The sequence below is a fragment of the Solea solea genome, chromosome 11, assembly GCF_958295425.1.
Source record: "Solea solea chromosome 11, fSolSol10.1, whole genome shotgun sequence".
NCBI classification, from domain to species: Eukaryota; Metazoa; Chordata; class Actinopteri; order Pleuronectiformes; family Soleidae; genus Solea; species Solea solea.
Genome location: NC_081144.1, coordinates 14,803,548 through 14,817,917, shown reverse-complemented (window position 1 = coordinate 14,817,917; position 14,370 = coordinate 14,803,548). Strand labels below are relative to the sequence as shown.

Here is a 14,370-nt window from a genome sequence, read left to right as displayed (position 1 = left end):
ATAAATATTGAATAGGCTCAGTGCATTTACATTATCCAGTCTTTAAAATAATCCATGCTATTAAAACTGCTGTCTTTGCCTCTTTGAAATGAAACATCAAGGTTTTGAAACAAAGGTCCTTAGGACGTAAGTGTGCCCTTATTTTGACTACCTCCAATTAAAGGACAATTTTAATTTCCTTGGTTTATTCCTTCTCGTGAGACTCCCACAAGACCTCTCAGGTTTCAGTTTTATTAGGAGGGAATCCAGATGTTTCACTGCTCAGATTATATTGGGTTTTCTATGGCTGATGCTGATCTTTTGGCCAATATATTGATAATGTGATCCATGTGATAATATTAAAGCAGTTTACAAAAGGATACACACACTTGCTTAAGTTAGTTGAAGTTATAAACATTTGTTGTCAGACATGTATGGTCTGTTTTAAATAAAGATTATAAAAAAAAGACTTCTGGGATTCCGATAACAAAAAATGTGCATAAATAATTAATAACCAACTGTAAGTAATTCATTTTTGGTAAACAAATCATTGAGTGGCTTCAATTGGATCCGTGCTGGTTCGGTTCTGTAATGGTGGGGCAGTTTATAGGACATGCCTGTTGTCACGTTGTTAGCACTTCATTGAAGAGGCTATTTATTTCTCTCTTATATGACAAAGTTGAGTTCACACTTGTCAGCTCCCTCATCTGTTTTGGCGTCAGCTACACGGATTTCCGTCGAGGATTACATCAAATGGCTGCTCATACAGTCTGCACTAGCTGCAGAGTTGTGACTGGAGCCAATTATGGTGACACCACAATCTCATCAGCAGCCTGTGAATCGGTCGCCATGCTTGGGGAACCATGTGAGGTGTGTGTGTGTTGAAATTGAATCTGGATTCAATCAAAATTGAATATTTACGCACCGCTCCCTAAAATCAAAATGCTGACTGCAGCCTCTGCAACCGTCTATTACTACTTTGCCCATTGCAGCAGGGTTTACATGATTACTTATTTGATTGACAGGGAGAGTGAGAGAGAGATGGCGTCATAATGGTTAATTAGCCTTTGTTACAATTTCAAAACTGTGTGCCAGCGTTTCTTACAAATGCTGAACAAAGCTGTGTGGTGGCCTGGTTTGACCAGAAATAGTGAAATCATCATGAGAACACACACACACATGTTGTACACACACACAGACACACAGAGCAGGGACCTATTACTTCTGTTTCTATGGTAACAGTTGCTTCGTTGCTTTGTCGCCATAGGAGTCAGGTTACCCTTGGAGATGGAACTGGCATGGATGTGCCTGTGTGTCTGTGGATGTGCGTGGAAACAGCCTTTTGCCAAGGCTGCGTGCAGCCCACAGAGGCATTGTGCTCTGCCCTGAAGGGCTAGAAAGAAAATAGGTGTGGTCTGCCCGAAACACCGCCGAGACACAGTGCAATTCTTCCCCTTATATAGTCACACAGAGCACAGCTCCTCCTACTCAGCAGGGGAGAGGATGACTGGAGGTATTGCTCAGACAGCAGTGAGGCTAGGGTTTTGTGTTGGTGATATTTTGGCCTCCTTTGTGTTGAAAACGATGGATAAAAACAATATATTTGTGTCCAGTTAATATGATATTCTGCTATTATTTTACGAGACAACCACACACTGAATAATAATAAGATGAGTCAGTGAGAACGATAACATATTACACTGCCAGCTAAAAACATAGATGGAGTGCAACAAAGGTTCCTGGCTGGAAGCAAACAATATGATGTATCAGTAGCAACATGGATTTGTAACTTCTACAGAAAGTCCTTTTTTTTTTGATAATTATGACCTGGATGAATGAGAATCTTCACAGACATGGTAGGTGTCTTTAGCAGTGTGTGTGTGTGTGTGTGTGTGTGGGGGGGGGGGGTCAGATGCTTTATTGCTTCCCGTTTCATTTTTACTTTGTACGTCTTTAAACTTGCACTGTGTCACCTGCCCACATACTCTGTGTGTGTGTGTGTCTGTCTGTGTGTGACAGAAATTTGCCAAGGGCCAGACCCTGTTGGACATGGTGTGCGGCCATCTGAACCTGCTGGAGAGGGACTACTTCGGTCTGAGTTTCCAGGACACGGACAATTCCAAGGTCAGCCACACGTATAAACACAAACATGTGTTAACTTTATTATTAAAATGTCACTGTCACTGTCTAGTCTGTAGCTGTTGACCTGTTCCCATCAAAACCATCCTAAATCAGCTATTTTGGAGAGCTGCGCTGTGTATTATTTTAGAAACATTGAAGTTTTTACTTGAGAGAATGTTAATGTCTTTACTGTTTTGGTTGGAACATGTCATTGATTTCAGGACAAATAGCAGCCAGCAAACGACATCATCATCCCAGGTTTTGTAAAGCACTAGGTCATTGGTTGTCCTTTAAACAGAGTTTAACTGCTTCCAGGTTTAAAGTGCCCTACATGGCCTTTAACCTTTAAAAATGTGATTAGACAGGATGGCCTTTTAGAAATGGTGCTTGTGGTCTACACTGCACAATGAAAAGCTGTAGTGACATTAAGTGGAAGGAGTTGGCGTCGGCTGGCATTTATAGCCCCACTATTGACGTTTTCGGAGTTTATAGACGCTGTTGTCAATTTTCTTGTCACATAAATATATTTGGCTCTCAGTTTTGCGAGGTACAGCTTTTAAAATGTGGACGGGGATGCTTTTGTTGAGGTCATTCCTCAAAAGGTCTTGTCTCGTTCTTTCGTCTTCTTCAGAACTGGTTGGATCCTTCCAAAGAAATTAAGAAGCAAATCCGAGGTAAGTACGGCACACACACGAGCACACAAACACACACAAACACACACAAACAAACACACACACACAGTCTCCTGCTGAAATTAACCTTGTTTTGTCCACAGTTGGTTCGTGGATTTTTGGATTTTCTGTCAAGTTTTACCCTCCGGATCCATCTGTGCTCATTGAAGACATCACCAGGTAGGAGATGATAGCTGGTTTGTTTTGATGATTATAAATCTAGTCTACTGAGTCATACAGAGGACATTTTGTTGGGGCTGGATTTTTCGAAATGACACAATTTTCACTCTCAAATCAATCTGTTTTTTTACAGTAACTTATGAGCAAGTGTTTACATGTATGATTTGTGAAACGTCTTTTATTTTAGATTGATGATGATCATATAATAGCACATCAGTATCCTTAACTTCATGTAACTAAACTAAAACTTTAAATTGATTATATAAAATGTGGCCATTTGTCTGTGTGTGATATACTTAAAGTTTGGAGTTAAATGCAGCCACAACATGAAAACAGATAACTATTAATTGCAGATATGGATCCATCATAATAGTATGCTGACATCCCACTGGATTATTTGCAGCAGTTGCACCTCTCTGTGTTTCTTCAGGTACTACCTGTGTCTGCAGCTGAGGGACGACATCCTATCCGGACGTCTCCCCTGCTCCTTTGTCACCCACGCCCTCCTGGGCTCCTACACTGTCCAGGCTGAACTGGGAGACTATGAGCCAGAGGAACATGGACCCGACTATGTTAACGACTTCCGATTTGCCCCCAACCAGACACGGGAGCTAGAGGAGAGAGTAATGGAGCTTCACCATAACTACAGGTCAGAGACTTTTTTTTTTTATTTGTGGGATGAATATGAATAACAGGATGAACCATACGTGATATTTGCATCATAGGGGGATGAGTCCAGCAGATGCAGAGGTTAACTTTCTAGAAAATGCCAAGAAGCTCTCGATGTATGGCGTGGACTTGCATCATGCTAAGGTACGGAGAGACACTGCGGATGCAAGTTTTCCCACTGCCGATGCACTGCTCTATGTTGTTTTGAAACACTGTCATGCCTGTGCTCACAAGGATTCAGAAGGAATCGACATAATGCTCGGAGTGAGTGCCAACGGACTGCTCATCTACCGAGACCGCCTCAGGATCAACCGTTTTGCCTGGCCCAAAATCCTCAAGATCTCTTATAAAAGAAGCAATTTCTACATAAAGATTCGCCCCGGAGAGGTAAATAAAAACTGCAAAACAAGAAGAGCTCATGACAGGTTCTCCGGCGAGGCTGACGAAAGAGGAATTGGAGCTAATTTAGTGAAGAGCCGACGCACAATTCTATTTCATGGTTTCACAGTTGTTAAAATTACATCATTGTCTCCCTCGACTTTTCCCCCCAAGAAGCGTCAATAGTCATTTCATGGTTTGATAAAAGTTATTTCTGAGATTTATCAGGTGCAATCTATGCGGCAAGTGACAAACAATATATTTTCAGACATTTCTTTTCCAGTTCTTATAAGCTGTTCTTAAATATTAGGCTGATAGGTCATGCTTTTGTGCTTCCTCACCTCCACTCTAACTCTCTGTGGTGACTTTAAAACCATATTAGGATTTGCACTTGGGCTTTATAGAGCCACATTACCCTCACTCTGGGTTTTATCTCCCTAAAATTATCACGATATACTGTTTTCTTTCTTCATTCTTGGCCTGAGGGTTGGAGGAGTGTGTTTTATAGCTACTGTTTAACTTGACATCCTCATAGTAAATACCAAGGCTGTTTGGTGCCCAGACTTTGTTCTGCTATTCTATGCTCTTAAGTCCGCTGTCATTTTACATTTGCCTGGAGGTTTGTTATTGTATTTAAAAGCCCCTTTATTCTAAACTGTCCACAGAGATCAGAGGATGTTTTCCTCCTAGTGCTCAGGCCACTCGTAAGATTTAAAAGGACTGCAATATTGCTAATATCCTATTGATTTGAAAGTGTCTTCTTCTATTCACACCACTGAACATCTGACGGAGTGAGCGCAACAGCGGCTCATTTCCTAGGTTGGTTAGAGATGGAAATTTGTACATGACATGACAGATGCAATAATATATTTTTTACAAGTTAACAGATTTCAATTGCTGCGGAGAAAATGCAATTCACCCTGCCACCACCTCTCCATCTTTCCCCCCACACTCACTCCCTTCACTCCCCCTTTTTACTCCTTCACTTTCACCCATTTCCTTCACCGCCCAGTATGAACAGTTTGAGAGCACCATAGGCTTCAAGCTGCCAAATCATCGGGCCTCAAAGCGACTGTGGAAGGTCTGCATTGAGCACCACACCTTCTTCAGGTAGGAGCTGATTCCCCACAGACAGACACTCCTTTTCTGCACTTAACCCTGCATGGACAATTGTCACATTCGGGACAAAATGTAAAAAACAGAAAATGTCTAAAACTGTAGTGTGTAAATCTAATGTCTGTCACTTCAAAACCATTTACAAATGGGTTCATGCAATGCTGATCAAGCCTATCCACACAACTCTGTCTGCCTGGTGACATTCCCGCACTGCACACAGGAAGTGTTGTCTTTCTTTTATTTTTGTCAAGACAGACCAGCAGGAGTATTTAAACCAACACCACAAAAAGTGTTTTAATTATAACACTTTCCTGAAACCTTCCTGCAGGTTGGTTTCTCCAGAGCCGCCTCCCAAGGGCTTCCTGGTGATTGGCTCCAAGTTCCGGTACAGCGGAAGAACGCAAGCCCAGACCAGACAGGCCAGCGCTCTCATCGACAGGCCTGCCCCGCTGTTCGACCGCTCCGTTAGTAAGAGGCACTTGCTGCCTCGCAGCATTGACGGTGGTGAGTGCCCTCGCTGTGTCCACTACAATGTACACCCATGTTCCTTGGGAGGCAATAACCAAGCTGCAGCCCCGCTGGTTTAGAAAAATGGTCAGCGGTTGTGCATGGAAACACACTGTGTAAATATTTCAGCAAGTCCTTATTGATTTTGTGTGAAGAGAGTGCCTACTAAACCTCAGACCCAACTTAATCATTATTGGAATAAATGGTCCCTGTTAAATGCTTTGCAGTAGATCTTGTCATGGAAGAGTTCATGTGGTTGATTTTTTTTTTTTACTGATTACTTTCCAAGCCTCAGCACTCGGTGATAGCATGGACCAGTTGTCCCAGCGAAGCTCCAGCGAACGCACACAGTTCATGTCCAGGGAAGACCTAGACCAAGAGGGCAGCCTGGATCTGGACCATGAGCAGTACCACTATCAGGACCAAGACCAGGACCAGTACACGGACCAAGAGCTGGAGCTACATGAAGGTCAAGATCAGACACAGACAAGGACTCGAGAGCTCAAGGTAGAGGATGGAGATATGCAATGGTTTCAAATACTTTTTTTTTTAAACTGCAGCTCCTGCAGCACACACGTGGACAAATTACAATATCATCATTTTTGAAGAGGTACGCTTTTACTGAGCCTTAAGCCTTGTCAGGCAACAGCGTTTGCAAAGAAAAAGTGAGAGGAATAAATCAGTTTTGTCCAGAAGCAAACTTAGAACGAAACGTCCCTCATGAACTTTTGACTAACACTTCTCATCCTTCTCTCTCACATCCCTTTTCATAAAATTGACAACAACACCCCCCCTTGAGTTTAATATGAGTCCCCCCTATACTCACTGACTACCAAAATCGAATGCTGCCGATAACACTGCTCTAACACCTCTGTAATGTGAACTCTGTTTTTCTAACCTCCGCTCTTTCATTCTCTTACCTCTCTGTTATCCACCTCATCTTTCCCCGCAGAGTGAAGAGACACTTGTTGACTCAAAGCCAGAGGTATTTTGGCCTTGAACCTTCGTGTCTGACTATGTGGTTTTCAGTTGTTGTAGGTCATGCACTCACTGTGTCAGTATGAGCACGGGTTGTTGTTGTTGTTTTGATTGATTGTCTCCATAGGGAATGTTTTGGTTTTTTTCGTCTGCTCACAATTTCCATGATTCCTTTGAATAGAATCCATGGAAACTGCATGAACTGATCTTAAGATAAACAGCCACAAAATATTTAATGTGCATTTGTTTAGGCTTGTCTTTTTATCGCGGCGCCGGCTGGGAAATCATTGCAGAGCTAGATTTTCTTCGTAGACATTGAGCTTTTATCCAGAGTGTCTTTGAAGAGTGTTCACCTCCGGCTGAAAAAGCCGTTTTTTTTAGTTGTTTTATGCTCAGAGCATTTTAAAATATCAGTGATTGATAAATAGAATAAACATTTATAGTTATTTTTATGAAACTAAATTTCATGTAGTCCATATGTGTGGTCGTGCCCTGCAGGACACACTGACATCGCATTAGTCACTTAAGAAATGTGTGTTCATTGGTGGGATGGTCATGTGTCTCGGTGAAGTATGGTGTCATGACCCTCCTCATAAATCAGGACAAAAAAAGTCAAACAGTTTTAATGAAAAATTAACAGATTTTAATAAACCAACTGAAGAATGAATGTGGTTCTGGAGTTCGGATGGTCAGAGAGCGTGTGAAGAGTGTCACTGCCAGGTCTGGAGACAGACAAGAACCAGGGAAAACTCCAAAATACACGAGGCTCTGCTAAAGCACGAGGCCTGTCATGTACGGGAATTATCCCCCTCTCCAAGCTCACGAGTTCAGTCAATACATGACTGCAATAATTATCAGCTGGCTGACACTGAAATGGATCGTCCCTGTCTTCTTGGCAGAACATTAAATGGCTTAGAATCTTAGTCCAAAGCACAGATGGTGTCAACTGTTTGTCAACTGCCTGTCTGTCTGTCCGTCTGGCCACCTGCCTTTTAACTCACCTGTAGCACTTTGTCTCCGCACGCATCTTTCCCCCTCCCAACCTCCCTGCTTTGCCCCCAAAACCCTTCACTTCATCTCACTTGCCCCACTTTGGGCTCCCTCATGTATCGGACAAGGATTTGGCCATGCTTCGACCCAAACAGGAGGTACTGCTTGCCCTGTTTTTAAATGGCATGTGCTGTGTGTGATGCTCACCAGGTGTGTTGTGTTTCATTTTTTCATCAAAAACGTTTAAAAAAAACAAACAAACAAAAAACACAGTAATCAGTGACAGGAATTTAATTCAGGTAAACAAAAAAAAAACCTTTGTTTTTACAGCTCATATTTGTTTTGTGTACTATGTTTTTGCATGTCAGTTCCGTAAAGTATTTTAGGTTGTCCTTACAATTGGCAAATTTTAAATATTAACCTTAAATATTTAACTTTATAAAAATGCTACGATGTAACATACACATTTTAAAACCCTTGATTGAACGGTAACGTGGTCTGTATGATGCATTATTCTCCTCACAGTCAGAAAACAGACGATCACGGACCAAACCCTCAAATGAAGTAGTAAAATAAAAACCTCTGCGTTTCATTTTATTATTAAAATCTACTGTTGCTTTGTGCCCTTCGTCGTGTGCGCAGCAGTTCCTGGATAAGCCAGAGGACGTTCTACAAAAGCACCAGGCCAGCATCAATGAACTGAAGAGAGCTTTGAAGCAGCCCAACAGCAAGATGGCCCAGAGGGAGAAACGCATCTCCTCAGCTACTCCTCCTGGTGGAACCCCAGAGCGGAAATCGGTAAGAGTAAAATACTATCCCTCTGTTATTATCCTTACTGAACCACTATTAATTGAATAAATGATTGTTTAAAGTATGCTCAGACTTTAACCATTTTGTCTGCCAACAGTTTGGAGTATGAACACAAAGCAATTTGAGGAAAAACAGTGTCATTGTGGTGTCTTTTTTATTTTATTCTTTTTATGATTCCTCAAACGGAGGAGCAGTGTATCTATAGCCAGGCTAATGCAACTGTTTACTCTATGTCAACATAGGCGACTGGTGATGGCAAATTGATTGCCAAGCATGACGCCTTTGAAGGAGAGCTGAATGCTTACTCTAAAGAGAAGAGTAATACTGATAGAAACACGTGTGCATCCTGGGCTGAAGCCAATACGAACAAATATCGAACACTTACGGACGCTTTGAGAACTAGACCCGGAACCAAAACGGACTTTACAGAAACGGGACTAAGAGATATGAACCTCACGGATGATACCTTAGCAACTAGCAGGCATCACGAATCTGTTTTAGCAAGGAACGGCTTTCAAGAAAACGGATACGGATCCCCACTGAGCAAAGTGAGGAACGCAACGAACCACATAGATCTGAGGCACTGTCAGTGCGAGCACGGCACTCATCAGGACAGGCCAACGAACTTCGAAAACTTGATGGCAGCGGAAATGCTGCCCAAGGGCAACAGGGGCGGAACTGAGGACGACGCAATGCACTGTGAGAGTCAGAGAATGAAAGACTCAAGTCCCATGGGAGCAAAGGATTGCAACAAAACTGTGAACTCGCACTCTGAAGTCACCAAAATAGTTCCTCTGAAGCCACAGCGATCAAAGAAGTCTTTGAATAAAGAGAACAAAGGTGTCAACCCTCAGACCCAAAGCCTGTGCGATAGAGGCATCTTTGGAGCAGCCGGGGACGTACACATGACAAAATCAAAAGACGGCTCCTGTGAGGCAGAAAGGAAACTAGATGATGATGATGCTCCTCTGCAGTCAGCCACAGATGTTGTCAAGGAAAATACAGCAGCCGCTACATACCCCAGTGAATTCACCATGTCACATCAGCAGCAGACTCATCTACATCTGCTGATAAAGAATGGTTTGTGTGGACAACAGGAGGTCAGAGACAGCAGAGACGCAGCAGGGAACTATCAGTGGACAAGAGGAGCAGGAGTCCTGCGTGAAGACCATTTCCTAAACAACTCAGAGGTGAAAGAACATCTCTTGTCGAGCTCCAAATTTCCAACCGCTCCTCCTCGAACTCTTCCTCTGAGAACGCAGTGGTCCAGAGAGGGACAGAGCAAAATGGACAACAGCCACATCCACTACAGGATGCCCAGCCAAGAAACAGCCAAGAGGAAGCAAGCGGTAAACCATCTGCCCCCCCCCCCCCCCCGCTAACCTGTTTGTCAATCATGGGACAGTAAAACATTGCATGAGCTTCAGGCGATGTCATGCAAATCTTGTTTTTACCATCTAAAAACATACAAAACAAAAATTCAACATCCCTTCCGAACTCATGTGACTGTATGAGAAAGCAAAAGTCCACGTTCCTTCGCATCGCTTCATTGACTGACTCAATTCACGTCCATGGCCCATGGAGCTCTTTGCTTTCCCACTTTGCGTTCCCCCTCTGCAAAGCTTGCCATCCGCTTGGCCATCTCAGAACCCTGCGGGCCTTTAAGCAAAGATCCCATTGCTTAAGCTTCAGGTGTTTTTTCCCTCACCCCAAACTTGTCACGTAAACACGGGGTCTCTCCTTCCAACATCCTCACAGACTAAAACGGTGGCTGCTGTTGCAAGGAGTGCAAGACCTTTTTTTTTTCTTTTTTCTGTTTTGATTCGAATCCCTTTCTTTATAAATGGCTGAGAGCGGCATTCGAAACCACATGTTCTGCCTTGGCACCTCTGTAGCAATAGCAGAAAATGAAAAAGACAAATTTGACGTAATCGCAGGCTGCAGAGCTGCCAAACCCCTTCAGAGCTTAGACATTCCTGTGCTACATTTTACAAATGCGAATACCTTTTTTAAAACTCTTGACGTTTCAGTGCATGGCATTACCATTGCACTTGCAGTCATTTATTTAAACAATGTCAGCCAGTGTGCATGCTTCTGACAGAAGTCTTCAACAACTCCCAATCCCGGGAATACTGGTTTATGTTTACTGTGCAAGTTTAACCTCTACAAGTGAAGGCCATTAGGTCAAAAACTGAACTTTCTGCTTCTGCTCTTTCATGATTCAATGGGTTGACTACTTGCACGCAGTAGTTATATATATATATTAATTTATTATAAAGATATACTGAATTGTAGCTTTCATTTCCAGAAATTCACAGATGCATTACAAGTTGTCTAATAAGCTGTCCTTGTTGTCCATTTCTCTTCTATAGGAGACACCTCCCACACCCGCTATTCACGAGGAGCCTCTCAGTGACGCTTCAGTGAGTCACCACTCAAGCTTCACTTGTCTCTTCTGCATTTAGTTTTATTTTTAGTCACAGTTTGGGAAAGTAAGGAGATCGAGTTGTTGAACACATTCTTCTTCATTATGTTTGAATTAGCATATTTGATGGCTCTTGTCTGGTCTCCTTAAAAGTGTAGTCACTCACTGCTGTTTCCTGCCTGCAGGGACTACAGATGTAAACAAGCTGTGTGCTCTCTGTTAACTATATCAATAAATTAATGAAATTGGAAAACAGGCCTTCAATTTTAACTCATTAGTAGAGAAACACTTCCCCCCCCCCCGGAGCTTATTCTTTCCTTGTAGGAGATTCTGATTTGCTGATAATATTCATCATTATCTGTCTCCATCAGAGGGAACCCTGGGAGAGGCGGCTGGGCTCAGTATCAGAGGACGACCAGGACCACGACATCCTGTACCTGAAGGAAACTCACCTGGGGATTGAGCGCAAATGCTCCAGCATTACGGTCAGCTCTACGTCCAGCCTGGAGGCTGAAGTAGATTTCACTGTCCTCACAGACCTGCACACGGGCATGGAGGAGTTCTCTAGGGGGATGTCAGAGCTGGGAGAGAGGGATTTTTCACCAGACAGGGGTTTGTACCTCGGCATTGACACACTTCCGCAGCAGGGCCCCTTTGAGCATCCCCCTCCTCCGCTAGTATCGACTCCTCAGTCCAGAGGAGCCGGCAGCAGCCCCCCAGCTAAGCAGTTCCAGGTTGAAGAAGTCAGACCAGAGGTCAAGCGACCCGATGTTCAGGTATGTCAGGTGTCGAAAACCGCTCAGACGTTTCTGCTCCCGCACTAGTTCACATAAATTATAAATCTGGTTTACAAGCAGAGGTGAGTATGGGTATGAACACAATGTACCACAAAATGGACACATAGATATGTTGTGCTGTATATTCACAGCAAGTGTGACGATGGGCAACTAAAGCAAGTCTGTTATTTGCTCCTCATTGTTGAATTTGAATGATCAGGTTGCTGTTTAATGTAAGCATGGACATCTGAACAGTGTGGGAATGAGATGTGTGATAGAGGAGTGCTATTTAACGCCAGCACTAGATAAAGGTGTGTGTGTGTGTATGAATGTGACTTATAAGTAAAGCACTTAGAAAGGCTGTTTAAAAAGGTTCTAATGCACCCCGTTCATTTTACATAGCACACTTTAAAGCATGTCTTCAACAGTCACTCAGCAACTGAACTTGTAGATTTATGGGAGACGTTTCACCTTTTTCTCCCAAGAGGCTTCCTCAGTTCTCAAAGCTGATATTGAAACCCAAGAATTGAACCTGAGTTAAGTGTGGGCAGTGCTCACTGTAACTCTAACAATATTTATATATTACTCCCCAATATTTCATCCAGCACACGGTGGTTTACAAGACAAAGGGAGTTAAAACAGAGCAACAGATGTTTATAAGAAAAAAAAAAAAAAGTACAGACAATAAAATAAACTTTTTATTATAGTATTTCCATTGTTGTTAGAAAAACAAAGTAATTGTGGTGTGATGATGAAGATGTAGAGCTAAAACAGTATATGCTGCAAATGTATATTCATGCACTTGATGGAGTGACAGTCAGTGGCTCTTTCCAGCTCTTGATTACAGTCTTTTCTATGTGACATCACAGCCACTTATGGTTCTGCAGTTTATTACTTTTACATCAGAAGCTTAAATGAATATCCCAATCATACAAGCAAAGCGCTTCCAGGTGCTTCCTTGTTGAAGCCTGGCTTTTTATTTTACTATATTTAAGACAGGGGCCAGGCATGTCTTTCTAATTATATGTAACTATAGCTTGTTTTAGTTAAACGCTTGTTTTTCTTTCTTCTCTCAAGCCTGTAGTTCCCAAAAAACCAAAGAGATCAGTACCCGTGTCGTCGTCAGTTGACAGAGAGCAATCATACAGAGAAGCCAGTCGCACCCCTGCACTGACACCCCTGAGCCGGGAGGCCAGTGATGTCATGCCTACAGTGAGGAAGACGGATGTGAGGACAGAGACTCAACCCAATGGGTCAGAGGTCACCACGACTATCGTGGAGTTCACGGATCAGGTGAGCGTCATATTTAGAAAGAAGAATCTGAAAACTGGAACTGTTGGGTCCTGGTAAAAAAGCAGGATGTCAGTTGTGTATTCATCCCGTCACTAATCTAGATTTGTCTCTTTCAGGACCACGGCATCTCTGGCCTAAGTGAAGTCTGTTTCTCTACGAGACAGAGTGTTTCTCCCGTGAGTACAAAAGAGGAAAAACCTCTCCAATATTAACTCAACCTGCAGCAGGAACATTCCTGATCTCCGGGGTTCAAACCTACTTAGACACAGCAGACATAAAATGTACAAATATATCCGACTGGATATCCTGAAATATGAGCTTCACTGCTTGCTTGCTTGTTGACAGTATTTGTCTAATATTGCGGGCTTTTGCTTTCCCAGGTTCACATGGGCAGTCTTGGGAGGGAGGCAGCAGGTTCACCCATTCTTGTTACCGAGAACGTTACCTCGGCAACCACTCAAGTCACCAAGGTAGCGACGTCAGTGAATTAAAAAAAAAGAAAGCACAACATTTCTTGTCCTCTTATAATAAACTGGATGTTATTGCATAATGAGGTGCAGCCCATCACTGCAGCCTAAATATACATACACTCAAACTCTTTGTTCTTGTTTTTTTATGGACTCAGTCTTTACATAACTTGACTAATGACACATATGAAGCTGGAAGTCTCTGGATTCTATTTGTAGCTCATGCCACTGCAAGAGCTGTTGACACTGAATTGGCTCAGACTTGTGGCCATAACTCCTAAGTGCTCACATATTTGACTAATACAATACCTTAGTGCTCAATACACAGCGGACACAGATAAGCCATAATACCCAGGTGGTGGCCTTATTAAACTCTCTCACTTATGAGTCACTGTGTGTTGCAGACAGTGAAAGGGGGATATTCAGAGACCAGGATCGAGAAGAGGATCATAATCACAGGAGACGATGATGTAGACCAGGAACAGGTGAGCTGAAATGGACAAATAATGTGTGGATGAAACAGTGAAATCATTTCAATTAATGTGACCTCTGTTTATAACAATTATGTATTCTAATTAGGAATATTTCAACACCCAAAGTATTTAAAATGTGCATATTGTGTTAACTCTTGTTACTTCAATTTAAACATAGTTGTGATTTAAAAAAAAAAAAGCCAGTTTAAGCCTGGTATTCTTACATCCAGTATTTATTGCATAGGTTGTATATTTACCCAGGTCCTTGCATATTATCTCACATATTTGATGAACATTTGTCTCAGACTTGTACTGTCATTCATCCTGGGACTGTCAAAGAAACAGTCCTCAAGATTCTAACACACCCCTCTCTGTCTGCAGGCTCTGGCTATTGCAATACAGGAAGCCAAGCAGCAGCATCCCGACATGCAGGTGACCAAGGCAGTCGTCGTCAGGGAAACAGAGTCGTCCACTGAGGATCGACACAATGCATCAGAGGTACAGCTGCCATTTTGACTCCAAAAGATAACTGGCCGC

The 14,370-nt window shown here is 42.7% G+C and overlaps 1 protein-coding gene across 8 annotated transcripts in view; it reads left to right on the top strand.

Annotated features, from left to right (window-relative positions):
- The window catches only part of si:dkey-178k16.1 (band 4.1-like protein 1), a 33,176-nt gene that overhangs the window by 16,396 nt on the left and 2,410 nt on the right, over positions 1–14,370 (top strand). The window contains exons 4-23 of one of the 8 annotated variants that reach the window (XM_058642065.1): positions 1,999–2,103; positions 2,732–2,774; positions 2,876–2,951; positions 3,382–3,600; positions 3,677–3,764; positions 3,855–4,007; positions 5,011–5,108; positions 5,443–5,618; positions 5,911–6,128; positions 6,574–6,606; positions 7,718–7,747; positions 8,232–8,387; positions 8,642–9,748; positions 10,772–10,822; positions 11,196–11,600; positions 12,678–12,893; positions 13,010–13,069; positions 13,274–13,363; positions 13,765–13,845; positions 14,215–14,331. In XM_058642065.1, coding sequence (XP_058498048.1) covers positions 1,999–2,103; positions 2,732–2,774; positions 2,876–2,951; positions 3,382–3,600; positions 3,677–3,764; positions 3,855–4,007; positions 5,011–5,108; positions 5,443–5,618; positions 5,911–6,128; positions 6,574–6,606; positions 7,718–7,747; positions 8,232–8,387; positions 8,642–9,748; positions 10,772–10,822; positions 11,196–11,600; positions 12,678–12,893; positions 13,010–13,069; positions 13,274–13,363; positions 13,765–13,845; positions 14,215–14,331 — 3,522 coding nt within the window. Of the gene's footprint in view, positions 1–1,998; positions 2,104–2,731; positions 2,775–2,875; positions 2,952–3,381; positions 3,601–3,676; positions 4,008–5,010; positions 5,109–5,442; positions 5,619–5,910; positions 6,129–6,573; positions 6,607–7,717; positions 7,748–8,231; positions 8,388–8,641; positions 9,749–10,771; positions 10,823–11,195; positions 11,601–12,677; positions 12,894–13,009; positions 13,070–13,273; positions 13,364–13,764; positions 13,846–14,214; positions 14,332–14,370 lie in introns of all 8 variants that reach the window. The other 7 variants (XM_058642063.1, XM_058642058.1, XM_058642057.1 and 4 more) reach the window with 7 other exon arrangements.